At 21.0% G+C, this 26,831-nt stretch overlaps 9 protein-coding genes across 9 annotated transcripts; 6 read left to right on the top strand and 3 right to left on the bottom strand.

Moving 5' to 3' along the window:
* Nucleotides 1-29: 29 nt before the first annotated feature.
* SRAE_1000003000 (Hypothetical protein) lies at nt 30-840 on the top strand (the record flags this gene model as incomplete). The annotated part of the gene is made up of 2 exons (XM_024646815.1): nt 30-245; nt 286-840. The coding sequence occupies 2 exons, from the start codon at nt 30-32 to the stop codon at nt 838-840; spliced, it is 771 nt and encodes a 256-aa protein (XP_024500955.1).
* Nucleotides 841-4,324: 3,484 nt separating this feature from the next.
* SRAE_1000002900 (Protein of unknown function DUF727 family and GSKIP domain-containing protein) lies at nt 4,325-5,602 on the top strand (the record flags this gene model as incomplete). Its single annotated transcript, XM_024646814.1, has 2 exons — nt 4,325-4,392; nt 5,089-5,602. The coding sequence occupies 2 exons, from the start codon at nt 4,325-4,327 to the stop codon at nt 5,600-5,602; spliced, it is 582 nt and encodes a 193-aa protein (XP_024500954.1).
* A 1,795-nt stretch (nt 5,603-7,397) lies between these two features.
* SRAE_1000002800 (Proteasome activator complex subunit 4B) lies at nt 7,398-13,178 on the top strand (the record flags this gene model as incomplete). The annotated part of the gene is made up of 3 exons (XM_024646813.1): nt 7,398-7,400; nt 7,454-7,568; nt 7,618-13,178. 3 exons carry the CDS (start codon nt 7,398-7,400, stop codon nt 13,176-13,178), a joined length of 5,679 nt encoding a protein of 1,892 aa, XP_024500953.1.
* Nucleotides 13,179-13,972: 794 nt separating this feature from the next.
* On the top strand, nt 13,973-14,558 carry SRAE_1000002700 (Peptidyl-prolyl cis-trans isomerase D; the record flags this gene model as incomplete). Its single annotated transcript, XM_024646812.1, has 2 exons — nt 13,973-14,158; nt 14,211-14,558. 2 exons carry the CDS (start codon nt 13,973-13,975, stop codon nt 14,556-14,558), a joined length of 534 nt encoding a protein of 177 aa, XP_024500952.1.
* A 285-nt stretch (nt 14,559-14,843) lies between these two features.
* Nucleotides 14,844-16,101, top strand: SRAE_1000002600 (Hypothetical protein; the record flags this gene model as incomplete). Its single annotated transcript, XM_024646811.1, has 2 exons — nt 14,844-14,906; nt 14,947-16,101. 2 exons carry the CDS (start codon nt 14,844-14,846, stop codon nt 16,099-16,101), a joined length of 1,218 nt encoding a protein of 405 aa, XP_024500951.1.
* Nucleotides 16,102-16,506: 405 nt separating this feature from the next.
* SRAE_1000002500 (Band 7 protein family and Stomatin family-containing protein) lies at nt 16,507-18,413 on the bottom strand (the record flags this gene model as incomplete). Its single annotated transcript, XM_024646810.1, has 6 exons — nt 16,507-16,627; nt 16,699-16,896; nt 16,947-17,002; nt 17,054-17,520; nt 17,654-17,723; nt 17,814-18,413. The coding sequence occupies 6 exons, from the start codon at nt 18,411-18,413 to the stop codon at nt 16,507-16,509; spliced, it is 1,512 nt and encodes a 503-aa protein (XP_024500950.1).
* Nucleotides 18,414-19,794: 1,381 nt separating this feature from the next.
* On the bottom strand, nt 19,795-20,028 carry SRAE_1000002400 (Hypothetical protein; the record flags this gene model as incomplete). Its single annotated transcript, XM_024646809.1, has 1 exon — nt 19,795-20,028. The coding sequence occupies one exon, from the start codon at nt 20,026-20,028 to the stop codon at nt 19,795-19,797; it is 234 nt and encodes a 77-aa protein (XP_024500949.1).
* A 1,935-nt stretch (nt 20,029-21,963) lies between these two features.
* SRAE_1000002300 (D4) lies at nt 21,964-23,385 on the bottom strand (the record flags this gene model as incomplete). Its single annotated transcript, XM_024646806.1, has 4 exons — nt 21,964-22,095; nt 22,140-22,372; nt 22,611-22,700; nt 22,764-23,385. The coding sequence occupies 4 exons, from the start codon at nt 23,383-23,385 to the stop codon at nt 21,964-21,966; spliced, it is 1,077 nt and encodes a 358-aa protein (XP_024500948.1).
* A 525-nt stretch (nt 23,386-23,910) lies between these two features.
* On the top strand, nt 23,911-25,038 carry SRAE_1000002200 (Mitotic checkpoint serine/threonine-protein kinase BUB1 beta; the record flags this gene model as incomplete). Its single annotated transcript, XM_024646805.1, has 1 exon — nt 23,911-25,038. One exon carries the CDS (start codon nt 23,911-23,913, stop codon nt 25,036-25,038), a length of 1,128 nt encoding a protein of 375 aa, XP_024500947.1.
* Nucleotides 25,039-26,831: the final 1,793 nt, after the last annotated feature.

The following is a 26,831-nucleotide window of genomic DNA, read 5'->3' as shown; positions in this document are numbered from 1 at the left end:
TTATTTTACTACAATATTTATTGTAAAAAATGAGTAAATTATATGATGATAGTGATACTGAGGATGATTCTAAAAAAGAAATTTCAAATGTTACAAAAATGAATAAATTATATGATGATGATAGTGATATGGAAGATGGTAAAAAATCAAATATACAACTAATTAATAAAGAAGATAATAAAGAAACAACAACACCTAAACCAGCAATGTTTATTCCTCAACAAATAAGTATGGCTATAAAAAGGGTAAGATAAATTAAAAAAAAAAAAAGTTATGTTTTTATAGGTTGCACCACCAAAAAAAAGTCATATATCTATAAAAAAAAGTACATCTCAAATATTTAAAACTGAAACACCTAATGGAGATTTTATTGAAAAAAACAAAGAAATTCGTGCAAAAGTTCAAAAGTTTATCAAAAGTAATAATATTTCAGATGCAATTGGTGTACCTGAGGAAAGAATAACATATTTTATGGGTAAAAAAATTATCAATGAATATGATCCATATAATTGGAACAGATATGAAGATGTTGTTAAAATGAAAGCACAAGAAAAATTAGCTGAACTTGAAAAAGCACAAAAATCTGTACCTGAAGCAAAAACAACTGTTACAATTAAAAATGTCTCTGAAGTAATAAGAAATGAAGAGATAAATGAAGAACCAGAAGTTCCAGTTAAATCATCAAAATCAAAAATGGGTGGTGTTGATGTTGCTCTTCGTTATATTCAAAGTAAAGGTCATGTTCCTGGAACTGGATTGGGAAAATATAATCAAGGAACAACAGAAAGTATTGAAATTGTTAAATCACTTGATGGGACAACAATTTTGAAACAAAATTAAATATTTTTCTTTTGTTTTTTTTTTTATTTATTTTAATAATGTTTAATTATTGTATATATATAATATATATATACTTGGTCATTTGTACAGGGAAAAAAATGATTTTTTTTTATCAGATTAAAAAATAAAAAAATTGTAATTATTTTTAAAAATATAAAAAATTACATAAGTAATTTGCTTAAAGAATATTTACATATCAAAATCCGATTGTGAATAAAAATGACACTAGTACTTAAAATAATGTTCTAAAAAAGTGCAAAAAGTTTTGCTTATTTCCTTAAAAATTTCAAAAACATAAATATTATATCTATCTATATATTTTTTTTTAAATAAAATATTAAGAAAACAAATTATTTTATTTGATAAAAATATGATTCATAAAATATAACTAAAAAAATTTTAAAATCTTATTCCTTAATATGGCAGCATTTTAAATTTAATTACAACTTTTATGGAAAAAAAATTTTAATTGAAAAAATAATGTTTAAAAAATGAATAAATAATTTTATCAACCACTTTGTTGTTATTAAATTTAATAAAAAAAATTATTGAAATAAAATATAAATATATGATTTAGAAATAAAATTTTTATATAAAATATAAAATGATATTTATTTAAGTTAATTTTTATAACATCAATAATAAAACAATATCAATTGGATTAATAAATAATTAGTATTAACTATAGATCAAAAAAAATTATGAGACAAATAAGAAAAAAATTTAATATATTATATTATTCAATAAAAATAAATAGAAAAAAATAATGCATTAAAAATTAAAAAAATAATTGGATACAATTTATTGTTATAATAACAAATTATTAGAAAATAAATGCTTAATATATAAGTATAATTTTGGCTTATTAGTAAACTTTTTATATAATTATAAATTTAATAAGAAGATTATAAAAAAAATTGTATTTGAATTTAATTAACAATTTTTTCTAAATTAAATAAAATATAAGTTTAATAACATTTTTATACATTTTATAGACAATTTTTTAATATAAAAATATTTTTTTTTATAATTAAAAATTTTTTTAATAAGAAATAAATTTATCCAATAATTATAAAATTATTTAAATACTGAAAATTTTTATTATTTGTTTGTGTTGTATTAATTATAATTAAACCAAACTTTCAATTATATTTCATAACTTTATAACAATATTATTATAATTAAACGATAAAAAAATTTTAATATAAACTAATTATTATTTTATATCGAAAAAATTTTAAAATGTGTCTTTTTATTTTTTTTGTAAATACATTTTTTCAGTTAAAATATATCATAATAATTTTACAAGATAATGTGCTAACTTTTAAATAAAAATTTGAGAATATTCTTTTTAATATAATATGCAAATAAAATATATTTTTTAATTAATTCAATTAAATAATAAATAAACTTGTTTTAAAATTTCAACTACCACGTTAATTATATTTTTTATAATTATAATATTTTTTGTTGCATTTTAAAAATATTCAATTATATATTGGTTATATTATTAATAAAGAAATTTATCATTGGCATGAAATATTTTTTTGATATCAATTTACAGATAGATATAAAAAATTTTTATTTGATTAAATTTTGTATAATAAATATTTATTTTAGTATTAATATTTCATAAATTATTTTTTAAAATAAAAATAAAATTATTTTTGATAAAAAAATGTACAATTTGAAACTAAAAACTTTTTTAATATAAAAATTTAAGATAAGAAAAAATATTTAAGATATAACATATATCAATATTTCCAAAAATGTATATAAAAATTAAAAAAAATTATTATGTAAAAGATGTTGTTTAAATAACTTGTTCAATAATAAAAAAAATTAATTTTAATGATAAAAAAATATATTGATGAGTATAAAATTTGTCTGAAGATAACATGTATATTTATTATTATCAAGTGCAAAAAAATATCAACTATTATGTAGTAAAAAAAATTTATCTTTACTACACATTATAAAATATATAATTTTTTAAAATATAATATATTTTGAAATATTTTAATTAATTTTAATTTTATTAAAGAAAAATTTTTTTTAACTTTTTTAATATAAATTGTTGATCAGTAAAAAGAGTGTTAAGATAAAAAGTAATTTTACTAGTTAACCTCTTACCGATAAATTTTTTAATATATATATTTCTTCTTCTCAAATGATATAAAATTGTACAATATTACAGATAATTCACGTGCATTATCTTATTTTATTTTTTTTTATATTTCTTAAATAAATTATATTTAATCAAATTTCTAGTTGTTTATCAATTTAAAATATAATTAAACCATATTTTTAATTCTATGAAATGATTAAAATTCAAATATCAAAAGTTTAAAGAATCATTATCTTATCAATAAGGTAATAACTTTTCTTTAACATTGCTCACATTTTTAAGTATATTCCAATATAATTTTAATAATATGATATTTATATCTCTTTGATAAGTATACCACCCTCATTAAAAGTGATTTTTCTATATTTATCATATAAATGATAAATCAAAATTATATTTAGACTATATATAATTATTTTTAATAGACATTAAAATTAAATAGTCATTATTTTAAGATGAGAAACAATATATAATATGTGAATACTATATTATTTTTCATATAGCTTATTTTTTTTTTTAAAGTGTCAATGTCTAGCCGATATTTATAGATATTAAATGCTGTTTTTTAAAAATGTACTTTATATATATATACTATAAAATTATGTAAATATTATTTTTTATATTAAAACAAAAAAATTTTTCTTTTTTAATTATAGGTTTTAAAGAAATTTTTTAGATTTTTAATGTTTATTGACGTCATTTATATATATTATAGATTATTTTACTTTAATAAAATGTTGGTTATTATTTTTTTTTTATACATAGTTTACACTTTGACTTATCATTAAAATTCTTTATTATATAACATTCTTTTAATTATATAAAATTAGTCTTTCAATATATAAGCATATATTTGATAAAATAACGATGATAATCACGTTTAAATCACATTGAGAATGCGTCTTACGATTGTTAATTATATGAGAAATAAAAAAGATATTATATTATATAAATTAAATTTTTTTTATAACTTTACATGAAAGTTTATTAATCATTTATTGTATTTATATATATATATATATAAAGAATAACTAAAAATAGATTAATATGTTGTTTTGATCATTAACCACACCTTTTTAATTATAATTAAATTATATAAAATATTTAAAACTACTAAATATGTTCATTATTAATATTTGTTTCTTTAAAATTTTGTTGTAAAGAAAATTATTTTTAAAATAATGTAAATATGTACTTATAAATAACTAAATTATTTTTTAGAAAACTTTCATAGAAATATCTTTTAATTTTTACTATTTTACTTTATTTTTAACAAGAATATATATATATATATACATATACATATTGTCCAAAAAAGAAATAATAATATAAGCTTTTACTTTATCTATATATATTATGGCAACAGATCCACAACCAATACATAATTCACTAAGACGTGGTAGTGTCCAGTCACACTATATTGGGTAAGTTTATTTCTCTTTTTTAGTTTGGTTAAATTTATCATTTATTAACAAATAATACATTAGCTAAATTAAAATTTAAGCATAATATATTCTTTTTAAATTTTAAAAGTATACGTCATTTTTTTTGTTGTAAAAGTATGCCGCGGCATGTCATATATTAATTTATTTAATTTTTATTTTAAAATTATTTTTATATAAGTAAGTATAGTAACTTTGATAACACTTTAATATATAAAAAAATTTTATCAATAAAAGTAATATTACAGTAAAACTATGTATTATAAAAATTAACTTTATTAAATTAATTAATTTTTTATTTTATTACGTGAAAAACATGTGAATAAAGCATGTAAAATTTTTAGCTACTAAAATTTTATTTTATGTGAATAACAGATAAGTTAACTATATATTATTATATACTTTTTTTTTTATTTAATATATATTAAAATATAGTTGGTAGAGAGAAATATTTAAAAATTATATTTTTGATTTTTAAACAAATAAAAATGTGTATTTATTGGCATCATTATGATTAAAAACTATACTAAATAGATATTAAAAATGTTAATTAAAAATATTACCATTTTAAATGTAATATATATATATATCTAAGTATATAATTTTTTTTATAAAAAAATATATATTTTTTACTTTTTTACTAATAACAACTTTAAAAAATTAAATTTAATTTTTTAGTTCATTCGGGTTATCATTTTCAAAATTTGCTGAGATGGCTCGTAGTTTTACATCAGATATTTATTCGAGAACAGAATCGCAACTTGAAATTCAAGCTATTAAAACAATGGGAAAAGTTGCTTCAGTAGTAAAAGATATTAGTGTATCAGAAATGTTACCAAGGACATCAGATATTATATTTATAAATGTTACAACATTAGAAGATCAACCATTTTGTATTGAGTTAACAGAAAAAGGATGGCGAATTTGTTCATTAAGATGTGACTGTATGATTGGTGATTTTACAAAATTAGATTTATTTGTAAATTATTATTCAAGCTTTTTTGATATTCTTAAAATTATAAGTACAGAGTACAATGAAAAGTATGCTGAAACTATAAATGATAATACATTTGATGAGGTAAATAATGAATGTCATCATGAAGGTAGTAGTTCTGACCAAAATTGGTCTGATATCAATTCAACACCAAATTCTTCAAATGAATTTCTTAATAATATTATTAATATAAATTAACTATCAGTTTTTTTTTACTATAATTGAATAATTACATTGAAACGGAGTTTTAAAAATCAAAGAAGTTTAATCATACATTTTTTATTTATTTTTTTTATTAATACTAAAACAATTAAACAATTTCAAAATAAGATTTGTATTTTTCCTAATAAAAATTTTTATATACATGTTTCATAATTAAAGAAAAAAAATTAGGGTTATACAATTTTTTCAATATATTGAAATATAAATTTATCACTTTACATTTTATAAATAAAATAAAAAATTTTTTATTATTATTTTAAAATTTAATTGTATATTATAATATTAATTTACTATATTTTATTGACAATTTCTTTTTTTTTAAAATAATTGTAAAATGTTAATGGTAGACCAATATAATATTGTGATTGTTTTCATTCCACAATTACTTTTTTATGGACCTAATAAATCCATAGTTTGATCATAGACAAACTTTTTTCAAAAAATACCATGTCTTTTTTTCCAAAATTTATATTCCTATCAATGTTATTAATAAATTATCAATTCAACATCATTTGAATCTTTTATAAACAAAATAGTAATAGTAAAATAAAATATGGCTTTTTTGTAAATATTATTTTGAATGATACAATACAATCATAGAATGCAATTCACAATGAGATAAATGAATAATTGAAAATTTATTAATTAATTTTATTTATTCAAGACTTTATTTTGTATAATATATTATAGGTTCAAAAAATTTTGCAAAATCTAAAAGTAAGAAAAAATATGTTTTAAATATCAAAATTTTTAATTGATTTAAAAAAAAAGGAATAAAAATATTTTTTTAATATGTTTTCTCTAAATTTTTCATTTTTGTAGTATTATGTGATAAAAAAAAATTATTTTCATTAAATTTAATTATGAAGATATTTGTAACATATGATCAATGTGTAAATTAAATAATCTTTAATTTTATTATTAATAACTCTAACAACTAAGTCACATTTTCTAAAGAAAATATTAATCTATACACTAATTTTCAATGATAACTTTTTATTTACCTATATATTTTTTAACATTTTTATTGTTTTAACTCTATTTTGAAAGTATTTCAAATAGTTTATATCATAAAATATATGCAGTTTGTTAAAATTATATATATTTGGATAAAACAATTTAAAATATTTCTTAAAATTAAAACATTCATTCACTACAATTATATATTAAAATTATTAAATAATTAAATTTTAATATGACACCTATATTAAATACTTTATATAAACATATTAAAAAAATTTAACTATATCTCTTACTTTTATTTTTCTACAAAAAATAAAGTTTAATATATCAAATATACCAATTTTTAAATGTTTTTTGTTGAAATTATTATTTATGTAATTTTTGAGTAATATATATGTATATAAAATTTTTTTTTAAAAATTAATATGCTTTTCAATCATTTATGAGATATCAATTTTTTTCAATGTATTATTATATTGTAAATAATTTTATATTTTGCTTTCTTTTTTTTCATATAAATTATATTATATAAGATTTTACATAATTCTAAACAACATCGTCATCTTCATATAGAAAAAAAGTAGAAAGCAAAAGTAGGCGGTGGTGAATGAATGGGTTGTGTCCTTCTTTTATTTTGTGTGATAAAAGAAAAAATATTAAAAAGAGTGACATCTTCCAAATGACCTACCTTTTGTCGCGAATGTTTTATAAGCATTGTCATCTTTTTGGCGCAGAGTTTTAAGTTATTTTATATAATATTACAAAATTTAGTTTCACAATATTTTAGATATCCCAAAATTTTGATGAAATGGTAGGTTGATTAAATTTTTTTTTTGTAATTATTTTTTTTAATATTATTTTAAGAGTGATGATGATATGTCTGATTCGGATGAATATCTTACAAATTCAGAAGGTGAAGATGGCTTAGATGAAGGTGAAGATTGTGTTGAAGATGTTGTCATGCATGATCTTGAAACTGGTATTTTTTTTATTTAAAAGTTTTTTTATTTTTTTTTGTATTAAATTAGATGAAGCAGATGATACTGGAGTTGTTGATGATAAAGGGAATCTTACTTATGGTAGAAGATTTCAAAAAGATCGATGGCAATTAAAGCATTTACCTTACTATGAAGATATAATTGAGGAGGCTGATGATCATTTTTGTAGAATAAAGGAAGGTTTAGCTAATTCAATACTTTTGCGTGAAATTAAACCAAGTTTTACTGTATGGTTGAAAGAACTTGAGACATATTTTAATCAGTATGGATATCGGTTTACTAAACAAGATCATATTTATCTAGTTAAACTTGCTTATAGTATACTAGAATGTGAAAATTTGGAATATAGGTTAATTAAAAATGCTGCAATTATTTTAGCAGTTCTTGGAAAACGAAGAGAATTACTAAATTATAAAGATGTAACACTTGACTGGCGTGTATTATACAAAGTTTATGATACTGTTGTTAATAAACATGAAGAAGATTATGGAAAAATAATATATCCAAAAGGTTTAAAACAATCATTGGAATATTGTGCTCGATCAATAAGGCAATTTTTTCCACCAACTGCCTTATATGAAATAACTGAAGAATTAAAACAACATATGTGTATTTTTGAGAATACGGTTACTTTTGCAACAAACACTTTGGTATATTTTGCTCCATTTAATTTTGATGCTGAAGATCATAAAATAGCAAGAACAACTGAATGGTTTGATGAAATTTGGAATTTAGCAAAACAACTTGAAACAAGAAGCGATTTTCCTATTAAATTGCTTCAATTATTTGCTCGTCTTACAAGAGAAAGTCCTTTTGTAATTGATTGGAGATCTAAGGAGGAATATCTTTTTACAAGATTAATGACAGCTTTATCACTTGGTGTTACAAGTGAAAATATTTCTTTGGGAGATGCATCAACATCAATGATTGAAGCAATTGCACAAATAATTATATTTTCATTAGATGGAACAAATAAAATTTCATTACAACATATAATAAAATTTTTTCGCACAATTGAGTCATATTTTCATCCCTCAAATTGTGGTTCCCATACTGAACATCTTATGACCGTTCTTGAGAAATTTTCAAGTTCAATGTGTAGTAGATTATATCGTGAAAAAGTTGGAGTTAAATCTTCTTTTCAACCATTTCCTGATGATAAAAAAATGACTGATGAAGTTCTAGAAGGATTTGTTAATATTTTTATCAAACCATGTAAATTTGCTGCATATTCTAAATCAAAAAGTACACTTGTTGTTCCAACGATTAAGTCATTGACATTTATATGTCCTGGTATAATGATTCCAACAGTTATTGACATGGTTTATCAGGGATTAGAAACTATAACAGAACCACATAGGTTAACGCAATCACTTAGTTTACTACATGCAATTATTATACCACTTGTAAGAGATACTTATGAACCAGATTCAAAAAAAGTAAGACTTAAAATCACTGCAATTCCTTATGATCAACCTAAAGAAACATCCTTTAGATTATTTGCAATAGAATTGATGAATGCTTTAATTAATGTAATTGATATGAATGATATGCAAAAAACTGCACATGCTTTTAATGCATTATGTAATTTTTTTACTTTAATACCTATTATTGATTGTTCAGAAGCAATATATCATCATAAGAATTTAACAGAAGATGAAAAATTGCTTTGTCAGGCATCAGCTAATTTTGAAACTATGATATGTAATCTTTTTGATAAATTAACTTCACTTGTTGAATCAATGGGTAATCAAACATTAACTGGTGAAGGTGGAGGACAAGGTGAAGTAATGACTCGAAGGGCACATAAACTTAATATTGAAGAACAATTAACAAGAAAAGGTTTAAGTTGTATTTTTCAAGCATTATTAGGAAATTGTAGTAAAGATTTTAATGAAATGATAATAAGAAAATTATTTGATTTTATTCAATCTTGTATGTTTAATAACAAAGCTGCAGCATTAATTTTGAAAGATCTTATTACTGTATGTGTACGATATAATTGTGATTTTGCTTTTCCTATGTTTTTTAAACATCTTTATAAAATGACAACTATTCATTTAACAAAAGAAATTTTATCAGAAGATGAACCAGATGCTACTTTTACTTGGTATTTTTCACAACTTATTAGTTGTATTAATTCTGCCCAAGGTAAGATGGTTTTAAAACATTCAAAAGAAATTGAAGAATTAATTGAAATAATTTTACAATTTAAAAGTCCATTAATGCATCCAAGAATTGGTGAATTTATAACTGGAGTGGTATCAAGATTATGTCTTATAAATCTTGATAATTCATCTATTAGTTATTTTTCAAGAGAAAAACCTCTTGATGAAGAATTACCAATAAGAAATTGGGCTAAACCATTAAATAAAGATAAAGTTTCTACTAAATTTTATGTTCCATCAAATGAAGAAATTACATTTGCTGAGCATTTATTTAATCATTATTGTGTACCATTAGTTGAGACATTAAAAAATCCTAAAGAATTGAAAGATCGTGAAATGGTAAAAAATTTAACATTTATATCCGCATTTTTGGAAGGAACTGCTTTTAGATTACCATATATTACAGGTAAAAGAATTACAATTGATAAAAGTTATATAAATCCATCTTTACCTGATCATGTTTGTTCTCCAAAAAGTATGAAAAATATTACACTTCCTGATGGTGGATCTGTTAGACTTTATCTTCTTGATATTATTGTTAATTTAATTGATTACATATTAGATCATCATGAAGATAATACAAGAGCTATAACAAAAATAGCAAGTATACTTAATTTTATAATATTTTCACGTGGAATGTTTAAAAATTTAACTGACAATTATGAACAAAGTTATGAAATATCAAGAAAAATGCTTAATGATCCTATAAGAGGAAGAAAGATGGATTTAGAAACAATTCATCATGATTATATGTTTCTTTTACATTTAAAACGTGTTCAATTAAGATCATGTGAATCATTTACTAAACATCATTGGAAAGCAATTCGTGCTGCTTGGAGAATGACACTTAGTACCTATACAAATACAAGATGTGAAGCACAAACTATTATATCAAATGCTTTGACAATTTACAATGAATCAGCTAAATTTTTAATTGATGATGTATTAAAATATGTAGATGTAAAAGCAAAACATGAACAATTAAAGGGTGCATTACATAATATTTTAACTGGTAAAAGATTTAGTATTTTAATGCGCCAGAATTGGGATATGTTAAATAAAATGATTCCAAAATTAATTATGTGTCAAAGTACAACAAGAGAAAGTATTACAAGTGTTCTTGATGATATTCAAAGTTTTTTGACAGATAATTTTGAAACATTTAATATTCGTTATACGGTACCTGATAGTATAGTAAAATATGCAGAAAATTTATATGTTAAATATGATGGTTGTATACATTATCCTAAACATCCAAAACCTACAGATGATGAAATATCAATGGCTAAAATTCGAGAAGAAGAAAATAATTGTAAAAAAGAAAAACTTTATTATCAATTATGGGATTCTTTATGTAATTTTGTAACAGATTCTACTTTACATTGGAGACATCGTGAAGTTTCATTTTCAACAATGAGTCTTTTATTAAGAAAAGATATGAAGGTACCAGAAAAAGCTGTACATTTATTATTTAAACAAATTATAAGTGATGAAGCTTATTCACGTGAAGAAGCTTTAAATTCAATTCAATCATGGTTATTTATTACATGGCCAAAGACAAAAGATAAAGAATATATCATTGAAACTGAAAATGGAAAAAAATTAACAATGGGATATAGAAAAGATAATGAATTTTTGTTAGTTGCTGATAATATAAATATGTATACAACTGAGAAATGGAATAATTCTAGATGTTTTAAATATCTTAACATTGGATATTATGGTTGGCCTAAAAATAATTGTGCCTTTGCTCCACCACTTGAACAATTATATCATAATATGAAATTTAAAGATTTTTCTGAAATTGATCAATCTGTTATTACAACATTACGTGATCCAAATTATATTAAAAAATTTATTGAAATTTATGTTCATGAAGAAAAAAAAGGTGATCGAATAAGAGAATCTGTTTATACTCTTTTTATTACATTATTTGCTAAATATAATATTCTATTTTTTGATGCATGGAAAGTAGCTATTGAAGAATTATTAGAAAATAAAGAAAGTGGACATCAAAGATTAGCTGCTGAATTTTTTATTGGTCCAATTGATACATGGAGTTTATGGACATTTGAAAAAGTAGAACATGTTTGGAAATGGATGGAACCATTATTATATAAAACTATTATTAATATGAATAGTGAAAATCAAATTCATTGGTTTACAGCAATTTCAATTATGTGTAATAAAGGTGATCCAAGATTTATTAAATGTATTATTGATTTAACAATTAAAGCAGCATCAATTCCATCAGAAACAAATTTTCATAATAATGCAAAAATTGCTGCAACATATTATGCAATTTATTCTTGTTCATGGAAAGCTCCATCACAATGGAATAAATTATCAAAAATTTGTTTTGCTTATCTAGAAAATAGTTATCAAAGTGTTAGAGATAGAATAACAGATGTTTTTTCAACAACAGCTAGTTATTCACTTGAAAGTATGCCAAAGGATCCAGAAGTTGATAAACAATTTGAAGCTCTTAATCATAAAGAAATTTTAAAAATGCTTTCAAAAGAATGTTATAGTCAATTAGAAAAAAATGTTTATGTAAATATTCATGGTTTACAACCTTTAAATAAATTAGCAATTTCTCCATCATCAAGTAATTGTCCATCTAGAAATGAAAGTTATGGAAATCTTCAAATAAGTCCAGAAGAAAAAAGAGCTTTACAATATTTTAAAGTTTTAGTTGATTTTGTTGCAACAACAGCACATAATAATGAATTAGGATTATCTATAGAAATTATTAATACAATTCCAATTTTGGCTCATTATGAGAATGATTGTGATGAAGATTTAGCTGAAAGTTGTCATACTGCATTACTTATGAATATTGCTAGAGGATATGTAAATGAAGAAACTTGTCTTCATTTTTTAAGTGTTATTAAAAAGTCAATAGAAAGTTGTTTTCTATGGAAAGCTAAGGTATCATTATTTAAAGTTCTTCAAGTAAATATTTTTTCAAATATTTTTGTTTATGCTAGACATACAGAACAAGTTTATGAAATAATATTGCCACTTCTTTTATCAGATCGAATAGAAATTTGTAATACAGCTGCTGAATCACTTACAGGATTTGTAATGTGTGGATATCTTGAAGTAACAGATAGACTATTAAAAACATTTTATAGTTGGGCTTCATCAACTAGTTCTCAACAACGACATGCTGGAGTTTTAGCATTATCTTCAGTTGTTTTAGCATACCCTTATAATGTACCTAAAATTATGCCAGATATATTGATGCATCTTGCACGTATGGTAGGAGATGAACAACATATCAGTAGAACTGTTAAAAAAACATTTTCTGAATTTAAAAGAACGCATTGGGATAATTGGGTAGAACATAAACAATGTTTTAGTGAAAATCAACTTCTTGTTTTAAATGACTTATTGGTCAGTCCAACATACTACGTTTAGTATTTTGATATTTTCCTTTAAATTTTTTATACCGTAGATTCCCTTTTATAATATTGTATATAAAAATTATATATTGCTATCATTTTACGAATTCTTTTATTAGGTTATTTAAATAAATAACAAATGAAACATTTTTTAAGCTTCATTTATTGGTTCTTTATACCATTATATATTTTGTTTATTTATAAAAAAAAAAAATTTGATTATTTGTAAAAGATAAATGATAAACTTTGTTTGGTGGTTTAAATCATGGATAGCATTTACATTACTTCAACTTATTGGATTATCTTATCAATTATTATTAGATAAAGAAAATTTTGCAAGAAAGTTACTTAATATTACACTAAGTAAAAATATAGAAGGTTTAATTCTTCATTTAATTTTGCTTGAATATTTATTTGCTATTGTTATTAAAATAATGGCAATTTGGAATTTTGAAAATTCTATATGCCATCTGGTGAATTTAATTTTTTCTTTTTTCGATGTAATATTTATTTTGTTTGAAGTTATATATTACAAAAATTTTAAAAATGATCTCTTTATACAATCTAAAATAATTTTTAACATAATAAGTATAATTTTAACATTAATTTTTATATTATATTGGAATAAAAATAAGGAAAGTGAGGAGAAAGTAAGAACAAGAAAGATTATTGGAAAACATTATATGGAACAAGATTTCTTAAATATAAATAAAAAGAAAAATTAATAATAATATAACTAATTTACAATGTATTTATATAAAACCAATAATAAATCTTTAAAATTGATTTATAATATATTTTTATTTTAAAATGAATCCTAAAATTTATCTTGATTTAACAGCTAATGATGAACCATTAGGTCGTCTTATATTTACATTATTTGATCAAATTGCTCCAAAAACAGTAGAAAATTTTCGAGTATTATGTACAGGTGAAAAAGGTTTTGGTTACAAAGGATGTCTCTTTTATAGAGTTATACCTACTTTTTGTGCTTGTGTAAGTTTTTATTTAATAAAATTTATAAAGTTTTTTTTTTTTTACTATATAGTCTGGTGATTTTGAAACAAACAATAAAGAACGTGATGGTGGAAGAAGTATATATGGGGTAAAATATTTTGATGATGAAACATTTGAAATTAAACATAATGAAAGAGGAATACTTTCAATGGATAACTATGGTTGGCCAAATACTGTTAGTTCAAGATTTTTTATCACTTTTGATGAATGTAGATGGATGGATAATTTTCATGTAGCATTTGGTAAACTAATTGATGGATTTGATACATTAGATAAATTAGAAGAACTTGGAATAATAGAGGGTTTTGGAGCACAAAAAGGTAGAACTAAGAAAGAAATAATTATATCTGATTGTGGTGAAATAAAAAATGATAAATAATAAAATTTGATTTTAAATATCATACTGGATTTATTATGAATTTTATTTAATATGAATAAATAAAAAAATTTAAAATTAAAAACTAGTAATTATATATATATATATATATATATATATTTTTTTTTTTGTTATGTTAATATTAATACTAACAATAATAAGTATTAAACTATTATAACATAAGAAATTGAATTTGTTATTCAGTATTTTTTTTTACTCACAAAAATTTAGTATATAAAAGTATAAATAATAAAAGTTGTGGTCAAATTTAAAATTTAACTTTAACAAATGACCTTTAAAATTATTTATTTATATTTAATAATAACTATAATAATTCCTGTTGTTATAAATGTTTGTTCATATTATTGTTATATTAATAAATTTTATATAGGATATTATCAGTAATCATTGGAGTAAAAGGCATATATGCTTATACCAGTCAATAGGGCAGATATTTTCACAATGCCTTTATTCTCAAAAACTTAAAGATAATATTTCTTATGATTGTAATATTAAAAATGATAAACAAATTAATTGTCCAAATAATTTTTATGGTAACATTAATAATAAAGATATTTTTAAATCAACAAAACAATGTAGAGATTTATGCCAAAGTACCTGTCAAAATAATTGTTCAAGTAATAGTATAATTATAAATAAAAATGTATGTTATGTATCCTGTAGTAGTAAATGTTTTAATAGCTGTACAAAAATTATATTTTCAACACCAATTACTACTACTACAACAACAACAACAACAACAACTACTACTACTACTACTACATTATCTCCTCCAACAATTGATGAAACAACATTATTTTTGATACATGTTCAAAAAATAACTTGTGAGTCTGGATGTACTTATAAATGTAATGATAATTTATTTTGTAAAAATAATTGTTTTCATGAATGTTTATGTGAAATGTCATGTCAAAAAAGTTGTAAAAAAACAGAATTATTAGAATTTACAGATATTTGTGTTCCTAAATGTTATAATAACTGTTATAAAAGTACAACAACTACCACAACTATAACACCAACAACTACAAAACAAGAGATTTCATTAATATTGAATACAAATATTTGCCATAATAATTGTATGTCTCAATGTATATCAATTACAATTGGTTCATATTTATATTGTAAAAATAATTGTGAAGATATATGTAATCTTGAAAAAGAAATTTATATTAATAAATCTAACTATAAAATTGTTAAAATAATTACATGTAATGATCAATGTTTTAATCAATGTCAAACAATAAGTAAAATTAATATCAATGAATGTATAAATATTTGCCAAATAGCATGTGGTCTAAAATTAAAATTAATAACAACAACAACAACAACAACTACTACTACTACTACTACTACTGCAAAAACAATAACAACCACTTCTCCTTCATTATTAATTTATATTTATAATTTTTGCATGAATAGATGTCAAGATAATTGTTTAAATACTTGCTTTACTTTATCAAAAAATATTTGTACTCCAAAATGTGATAATATTTGTAATAATTCTTGTCAAAAACAAAAAAATTAAAAAAGAATAATATTATTGTAATATATAATATATTAATGGTTTATCAAATTAATTTAAATGCTCTGTTGGATATATTGTTTATATGATAAAAACATGATGCTGTAAAAATTAATAAATTAAAATTTTTTTTTCTATTTATTTAACATTTAATTTTTCTTAGAAATTCTTAACTAAAACAAAATTTTTTTTTTTTTTTTGACAAATTTTTTCTTTAACTATTTGTTTATTTGATATATTATAGATAATTAATTCACTTATATTTTATGAATTTTATTTATTTAATATATGTGTAATATAATTAACTATAAGAAATTACTTTTATTTTATTTGTATAAATATATATAAATGGGCTCATAATAAATTTAATAAACAATCCTAACAGTAACTTAAAAATATATACCAATTTTAGATAGGCAATGTACTATGTTCTTTTTTGTTATCATTATTGTTAGAAGAAGTTGTATTAAAGAAGTACTTGATAATTTCAATTGGCAATGGAAAAATTATAGTTGAATTTTTCTCTGCACTATAATATATAATTGATTACAATTTTTATTATAAATATTATATAATTTAATAATAGTACCAAAAACTTACGCAACACTATTTAATGTTTGAAGATATCTCAATTGTAAAGCAGCCGGTGATTGAGATATTATATTAGCAGCTTCTTGTAAACTTTTTGAAGCTAACTGTTCTCCCTCTGCGGCAATCACTTTAGCTCGAGCCTCCCTAGTGGCTTCTGCTTCTGCTGCCATTGCACGTTGAAGTTGAACTGGTAATCGAACATCTTTACTAAAAATAAATAATATTAAAAATTATAACTTATTATTACTAATATTTACATTTCAACTCTTTCAACTTTAATTCCCCAACTTTCTGTTGCATCATCAAGCAATGTCTATAATAATAATAATAATATATATATATAAATAAAATGATAATTAAGTACCTGCATATAACTTGCAATATGTTCCCTATCAGCTAAAATATCAGATAAATTTTTCATACCTAACATATTTCTTAAAGTAGTTTGTGCTAGAAGTCTTGTTGAATGATGACAATTTTCAACATTTGCCACAGATATTGTTGCTTGACTAATACGATAATAAACGACAGCATCAACAGATACAGTTACTGAATCTTTTGTTAAAATTTCCTGTGGTGGAACATTGAAAGACACTGTTCTTAAGTCAACTTTTGTATAAGATTCAATACAAGGCATTACAAAAAATATACCAGGACCTTTTGCACCGCCACCAATTAATCTACCAAGTCTAAATATTACAGCTCTTTCATATTCTTGTACAACTTTAATACAAAAACAAATTGATATAGGAAAAGTAGCTAACATAATAATATACGATAATATCATAAGAAACCACCCACAAAATCCATGACCAGTATCATAGACATCAGCTAAAAGATTAAAAATATGAAGATAATTATCCTTAGACATAATATTTTTTAATTTAAAATTAATATAATATAATTTATATTTTATAATATTTAATATAATATAATTAATATGATAAAACATTATAAAACTTACGATGTGCATTAGATGGATAATAACTAAGTTTAAGTTGAGCTAATGATTGTCTTCTAGCATCTCTTTCTTCCTATAAAAAAAAATAAATAAATAAAAAATTCAACATATGATGATTATATATTTTATTTAAAAAGAATATATATATATATATATAACTTACTTTAGCAAATATAAGAGGATTCAAAGTAAAACGTCTTTGTGTTAATCTAGAATGAGTTTTTGTTGAAGATGATAATGGTTGTGAAGGTATTCCAGTATTTAAAAATGAAGATGATTGATCACGTTTACCTGTAGTAGGATATGGATCTTCATCATCTTCAGAATATTCCATTAAACGACTATTTTCAGCGCCTTCACTAGTTTGTGATGATCCCTCTTCTTCAGAAAGTGGATTTTCGTCTTCTGAAAGATTTGTTAATTTATAAGACACATTTTGAAAAGAAACAATTCCTCTTTGAGGATTTTTATTATTTAAATGTTTTAATTTCTTATTATCATAACTAAAATTTTTTTTTTTTCTTCTAATATTAGTAGTAGTATTTTTAAGAAGATTTATAGAATTTTCAGTTAATGTTGCAGAAAGACTTGAAGAAGATGAAGAGGAAAATGATGATTGTTTAGAGACAACTTTTCCTCTATACATTGGTTTTAAAGGTTTTGATGAAATTTCAGGAGAAGATGACCCTTCATTTATTAAATAATGAGGTCTACTATGTTGATATGAGGGTAAAAATGGTTTTCGATCTTCATTTTTTCTCATACTTTTTTTGTCAAAGTATTTTTCAAAAAAAAAAAAAAAAGAAAAGATATATATATATATATATATATTCTCAGGTATAAGTAAATTTTATAAGTATTTTTCTAAAATAAAAACAATTTTTGAAGAATAGAATATTGTTAAATAATAATAGATTTTTTTTTATTATTATCTTATTTAAAAATAAAACTTCCTAGTAAGATAACAATAAAAATTTATGTTTATTTGGTAGATATATAGGTTGGATGTGATATACCATATAATAAGAAATATTCCATAAACTTTTTACTTACTGATTAATTGTAGGCGGTGATATAAATATGAATAAAATAAATGAATGAATGAAGTATATATTTATGGATATGTATATGTCTTTTTCTGTATATATTTATATGTTAAAGAGTTCTTTTATCTAAGAAAAGCATTAGAACATGAAAATTTGGGTTGTTAGGAAAAAAGATAAATGATACTAGATATCTATTATATTAAATAGCTAATTGTTTAAGACTTTTCTCATATTTTTCAACTTCTTTTTAAAATATTTTTACTTGTCACATAAAAGATGTTTGACATTGGTCAGTTATATAAAAAGTATTATAAAATAATATAATAACAATTGTTGTAAGTAACATTAAAAATCTTCATTACTAATAGTTTTTGGAAGATGATAAGATATGCCTTTAACAAGAAGAAAATGAATTTAAATATCTTAAAAATATATAAAAAGAATAAAAATATATTTGTAAAAGAACATATTTAATAGTAATGATGTGGAAAGAAAACATTAAGTTAAAAAGATTAGAATAATATAAAAAAAAAAATTTTTTTTTCTTTCTACAAATTATTAACTTTATATTGTTATTTACAATTTATATTATTATTATAATTTTTATTGTACCATATTTATCCTATAAATTATATTATATATAAAAAAAAAATTTTATTGGAAGTCAAATAGTAATAAGAAAGCTTTCAACTTTATGAGAAATTTGATTGATAGTTGTTGTCTACAAAATTAAGAGAATTTTTTTAATAAAATATAATAACAACTAATTTTTTTTTATTCACTACACAATAAAATATTTAAAAATATATTATTTAAAAAAAAAATTACACATTTTATATAATGTTTATCATGAATAAAATTAAAAATTTTTTCTTATAAAAACAATAAAAGAAATAATCAAAAATTTCGCGCACCCTAACACCTCTTTATGGTGGGATAAATGTATATATAAATGATAAAAAAAAAAGAATTAAAGTAGGAAAAGAGTATTAAGATATTTGTAAATAGGTTTAATTCTTAGTCCATTTATAAAATTCTTTAAATATAGAATTGACAAAAGATAAGATTAATGATACAAAATTTATCTTTAAAGATCAATTAAATATTTTTAAAATAAAGAGTAAATAAAAAAGACCAAAAAGCATAATTAATACCTGGATTTAATAGTTTCTTTTCTTTCTTATTATTCTTTTTTGCTTCAGATGTTGAGATGTTTGATACAGACATATTATCTTGAATGGATACAGCTTCCGTTATCGTGATAATTGGTGGAGGTATCATAGGACGTTTACTTTTCTTTTTAGTTAATTTTTTAGTTAATTTCTTGGACATTTTTATAAATCGAAAAATTGAATAATTGATAAAAAAAATTTGATAATATTATAATGTGAATCGAAAATTAATATGTTTCTGTTATTAAAAATATATGAAAATAAAGAAGGTTCTTATAAATAATTTATATTTAATAGAAAATAAATATTACTATATTAAAAAGCAAGAAATATATTTATTTATCAAAATAGTTTATGTTGATTTTCTTTTTTTTTTTCTTATATAATATATTTAACAAAAGTACAAATATTTATATATATATTTTTGAGAATAAAATAATATCTTCAAAAAAACAATTAAAGAAGTCTATTAATATTTTATTAAAAAGTTTAAATAGAGTACTTTTTTAAAGAAAAAAATATATTTGAAATTTTTAGTAAAAAATAAATTCAATATGAATTTATAATCAAATTCTATAGAATAATTAGATGATTTTTTAAAAAATAATTAAATATATTATATATATACGTCAATTAAATAGAAACTTTTAATGTATAGAAACAAAAAATAGTATATTGTTATATATAGATAAACATTTGTGAATATACATAGGTGGAGATTAGATTTTGTTGATAGTGTAAATAATATATATCAGTTTTTAAGCAAAAAAAGCCATTAAATAAACTTAACTTTTTTACTAGTTAAAATATATAAACTCAAACTAATTGTGACTTTTTATCTTTTTCAATGAGAAGAATCATTATCAATTCACTATCTTTGTATACATATATATAGATATGCATATATATATATATATATATATGTGCCATTAAAAATTGAAGGACAATAACTTGATTACATTACAAAGTAAAGCCTTTAAGATTACGGAAATTGAAGCATTAAAAAGTTCTTTGAAAAGTTTCTTAATATTAAACTTACCATATTTATCAGCTTTTTTATTTCTTTTATATATTTTAAATTTGACTCCTCTATTGGTATTGGTAGATAACAACATAATATTTAAAAGTTTTATACATTTATAATTTATTAGAAGAAGGAGGTTTCTAAAAAAGAATAAATTCATTTATCATTTTTGTTTAAAAGAATTAAAAAAAAAAATTTTTTTTTTTCTAAATGTAATGTATAATAAAATTATAAATAAATCTATTAACTATATAATTTTAAAATATATAAATTTTAAATATAACATAAATACAAATTTATTAATTTTTTTAATACTTTATAAATTTATAGACATAAATACAATTTAAATATTTATAAGAATAATTTAAATGCCTAACAAAAGTAATATTTATTAACTTTATGTGCTATTATTAAAAATGTGTACATTTTTATGAGTTAAATAATGATAATAACACGTATGTGAAGGTAAAATATTAAAAATTTAACTCTATTTATTTATATCTTCAAATATATATAACTTAATACATTTTTTTTATCAATCAAATTATTACTTTCAAGAGAATTTAATAAAGTTACGCTTAATTGACAATTTAAGATTCCATAAAACTAATCATCTTTTTTTTTTTCTATAATATTAGAAAAATTTTGATCAAAATTTATTTTATATTAAATATATATACTATAGAAACTTTTAGTAAAAAAAAATTGAATAACTAAACATTTAAAAATTAAAAGATATAGATAAATTTATACCAATTGTTAGTATCAATGAATAAGACAAATAAATATTATTGTTCCATAGTAAAATAAAATATTTTTAAATTAGTGAAGAAGCAATTATAAAAATTCAATATCCTGAATACATTTGTTATTAGTCACAAAACCAAAAATTTTATATATTTTGAAAAATTTGTTGTCTAAATAAAATCATGAATATATAATAAAATAAATTATAAATATTTGTTGGCAAAATAATATTTAAATTAATATTCTATACATTTTTTTTACAACAAAGTTAAATAAAAGATATATTTAAATCAAATTTTATTTTTAAATATTGATGATGTTTAGTTAGTTGTTTTTTTTATATTCATTTTTACATAAATCGCAGGACCAATCAGATTCAGGTGCTTTTTCTAACGGAGGTTTAAGACAATACATATGAAATCCATGATCACAATCATCACAAAATAACAATTTATCCTATAAATTAATTTAAAAAATATTAAATATTTTTTATAACATACATCATTATCTGAGGTACCACATATGGCACAACTTTTACATTCTAAACATTGCCAACCAAATTTTTTGAAAGAAGTAAACATATTTTCAGTAAAACCACAACACGAAGGATGACATGATCGCCCACAATCATGACATGAAACCAAAACTTCAGCTTTACCTGTTTTTTTATTTCTACGTTTATTGCCTCCGCAGAAGTCACAGGTTGTGGAAATATTTATCACAGGATCTGGGACTAAAAAACTAAATGATAAATAGGGTAGACAATAATAAATATTAATTTAAAATTTCCCAAAAAAAAAAGATAAAATATGTACATTTATGGTGATATATTAATATATACAAACATGTAAATATATTTAGAATAAATAAAGTGAAACTAATAAATTGCACAAAAATAACATAAATTATTTGTTATACACGAAAACTATTATAACCGTCATTCAACTTTTTTGATTTCCTTCCAAACTTACTTGAGGGATCTGCCACATTATCAATATCAGGATGTATATGTTGTTTATGATAATTTAATCCTGGTCTACTTTTATATTTTGCTCCACAAGCTAAAAAAAAAAAGACATAATGATATAAAAAAAACTTCCAATTAATTATCATAAAAGTCATACCTTGACAAATAAATCTTTTTTCAGGTGTATTACCAATTGATGATGTTGTATCTATTATTTCTTGTTTTGGTGTATTAATAATAGTATTACCAGAATTAATACCTGATTTTCTAGGACCTCTTCCTCTACCACGACCTTTCTTTTTTTTATTATTATATTCATCATCATCAGATATTTCATCAATTTCTTCTTCTAATGGTTCATCATATTCAGTTGTCTCTTCATATTTTATAGATGATAATTGTCTTTGATTCATAGCAGGACTTTCAGGTAAACTGTTATCTGTTGAGACAACTGAAGTTACAACAGCATTAGAAGTATTAATAACATCACCAATATTTCTATTTGATTTTATAAAATATTTTAATTCAATATAATCAGAAGACGGTTTATCACATTTAACCCATGAACGAGATGCATATGTGCAAACTTTACCAGGACCATCAGGATGGAATCTATGAGTAATAATACGATGTAAACGTGTTGGTTTTAAAATTATTCCTGTTTGTTGATCGATAACAGGACCACCTTGTCTTCTTTGCATTTGCATTCTTCTATTCCATTGCATACATTTTTTAATACAATCAGAATAAGCAGATTCTGATATCATACTTGTAGTCATAATTCTTTTATTTAAAAATTAAATAAATATTTATTAGTAAAAAATTAAAATTTGTTAGTTAAAGATTAATAACAATTTTTTTTTAGTTTTCTAAAATATTTTTAAAAAAAAATTAGTATATAAATAAAATTTAATAAATTTAAATTAAAAATATGATTTTAAATAACAAAAAAATTTATTTTTTTTTTACAATTAATTAATTTATTGGGTTTATATATATACACTAGCCCAACAGACGAGTGTTGTAGTATATAGGAATACACTAGCCGCTTTAAAATAAAAAAAAAAAAAGGCAAGTGTTGTAGTATATATAGAAATACATTACTTTATGAAAGGCCATTTATAATAAGGCGAGTGTATTATTTAACACTAACCTCTTCAGAAAATCAAGAGAGGTTTTTATTATAATTTTCCCCGGTAAAAATAACATTATAATATTCCTAAATGGAATATAAATAAATTGATATTATATATATACAACTAAATAATTATTAATAATTTTTATTATTTTATTTTATTTTTAGAATGAATTCTCCAATATTTAATGATAAAGAATGGATGTCTAGTAGAGAAAATATTATTCCATTAAAAGGTGGACGTTCAATGAAAATTTTAAATTCTGTTTTATCTAATTCTATTACAATTAAAGAAGCAGAAAAAAAATTTGAATTTATTTTTGAAGAATCAAAAAAAAATAAAGATCCATTATCTATTATATGGGATTATATTAAATGGTTTGAAAATATTTTTCCTACAGGTAAACAAAAAACATTATTTCCAATGTTATGGAGATCTGTTAATTTTTATTCTAATTCTCATGAATATGAGAATGATGAACGATTAATAAAATTGTGGATAAAACTTTGTGATAATTATCCAACAAGATCACTTGCAATTTTTGAATGTGCTTTTACAAAAGGTGTAGGCCGGTATTCTGCTTTATTTTATATATCTTGGTCAGAAGTTTATGAAGTATGGGGTAGTGAAAGGAAAGCAAGAGAAACATTAAAAATGGGATTAAAATATGGTGCTACTCCTATATCATTAATTAATAAAGCAATTGATAATTTTGAAATGCGTTGTATAAAAAAATCATTAGACAAAAATAATTTTAATGATGATGATTCAGATATGGATACTGATAATCAAGAAGAAGAAATTTTTGATCCAGAACCTATTAGAAGAAGTATTCTTGGAAATTTATCGAAAAATGTTACAACTAATATGATAAAAAAAGAAAAAAATAATGATAATAACAAAGAAAATAATAGAAATTATATTGAAAAATTTAATGTTTATCATGATAATAAAAATTGTGATAATTTAGATGATGATCTTGAATACCAGGAACTTTTTGGTTATTTCGAAAAAATCAAAACAACTAAAGTTATTTCTATTAAAGAAAATGAAAATCGTGGAATACGAAAAGGAGAAATACAGAAATTAGAAGTAGGAAAACAATCTAATATTCAAGAATTTGAAGTTTTTTGTGATGATGATATTAATGAAGTAATTGTATCTGAAAAGTTAGAGCCAAAATTAAAGGAACAAAAGGTTTCTAAAACAATTTCAAGAAGAATGTGTAAAAAGATATTTTTAAAAGAAGAAATATCTGTTGTTGAAAATTTCTTAATTAATTTTAGTATTATTTAATTATGTTAACTTCAAATCTTTTCTAAATTAAAAAATGTAAAAAAAAATTTTTTGTTTTTTTTTAAAGATGTAAAAAAAGAATTACTATAATTGATTTTTCATGGCAAAAATATGTTTTTTTAAAAAATTCTAAAACATATATACTTAGAAAACTTTTTATACAATATTTTTACATATTAGAAATAATTAATATAATAATAAGGAATATAATTTTTAAAAAATATATAAAGAAAAATTTTTTTAATATTATAAATTACAATTACTTGCACGATATATTATGTAAATGATATAAATATTTTAAAGGAAAAAAAAAGTATTTGAAAACTTTTTAGACTACAAAACTATAATAATTCTATAGATAATATAATTAATATAAAAAAATTTGATTTTTTGAAATTTAACTTCAACTAAAAGAACTCTAAAAAAGTAGTTGTTAAAAAAAATAAATAAACTAGTTAAAATAAAGATATTAATATATTGATATTAAAAAAAATAAAGATGAATTTAGAGCAGATGATATTCCAGTTCAACATGAAAAATATTTTTCGAGTCTGAATAGCATTTCATCTACATATGAATGGATAGGTAGAACGAATCAGATAAATTCAGATAAAAAAAAACAATTAAGGTAAGCCACTTTTAGCCTATAACAACATAAAAAATTTATTACTTAACTTACTATCCAACTTATTATACAAAGTTTGAAACTGTAATTATCTATATTTTAAACTACCTAAACTTAACTAATAACATTTAATAAGTAAATGTCAGCTATATCTAATGATTACTTATTAAGTAGGTAAAATATTTTTTAAAAATTGATTTAAATTAGTCTCATTTCCATATAACTTTTCAATTTTAAGGTACGAAAGAAATGTGTTTCTGAAAAAATTTAAGTACAAAATATATAATTTAACTAGGTAAACTTTTAAAAAAATGAAACCAAATGTAATATACTTCTTAAAACTTTTAAGCTAAAGTCTACCTTGAAAATAATTTTTAAAATCAAACGTTTATAAGATACATTGTCTGGTAATTTTGAGCGTTTAATTTATTATTGTCATTTTTTATATTTCAAAGAATATTGAAGATATAAAAATATTTTAGACATAGACACCATATTAAAATTCAATTAGTAGAAAAATCCAGAAATCCATTTGTAATTATCTTTATTTTGAAGCAAGATATAACAAAAGGAGGAAGTTTTTTTTCTAAATATTTATTCTTATTGACTTTTTATATATTTGCTAACTTGTTTTTTTACCATGAAATTAGTTTAATTTTATTCGCCTTTAAAAGGTGGTCTATAACAAATTGCTTTTATAAAAATAAGTTAAATGTTTTCAAAGATTCACAATTGATCCAAATATACTCACTTTGACCTCAAGCATAAGTACTAAAAAAAACTTTTTTTTAGAATTTCAAAATGAAATTATACTCTTATGATAGCCCTTGAAAAATGATAAATTTTGAATATAATCAAGGCTATATCAAAAACAAATCTTGAGAAGTTGCGATAAGTTAAAGTAAGAAGCGAAAATGGGGAATATTTTTTGAAAAAATCCGACTTTGATGATCTAGTTAGAAATATTAAAATTAAACCAACTATTCTAGATCATTTTTTTGTGAGAAATCGAATGAAACTAGTCTCGTCTTTATAGGACTTCTTAATTTCAAGATATGACGTAAATTGCATCTTGAAAAGTTTGAAGTACGAAACATCATAACTCAAGTAAATGAGCTCCTAAAAACATGAAACCAGATGCGCTGTATTTTTTAGAACTTTTAAACTA

This window comes from Strongyloides ratti (genome assembly GCF_001040885.1).
Source record: "Strongyloides ratti genome assembly S_ratti_ED321, chromosome : 1".
Taxonomy (NCBI): Eukaryota; Metazoa; Nematoda; class Chromadorea; order Rhabditida; family Strongyloididae; genus Strongyloides; species Strongyloides ratti.
This window is presented reverse-complemented; position numbering and strand designations above follow the sequence as displayed.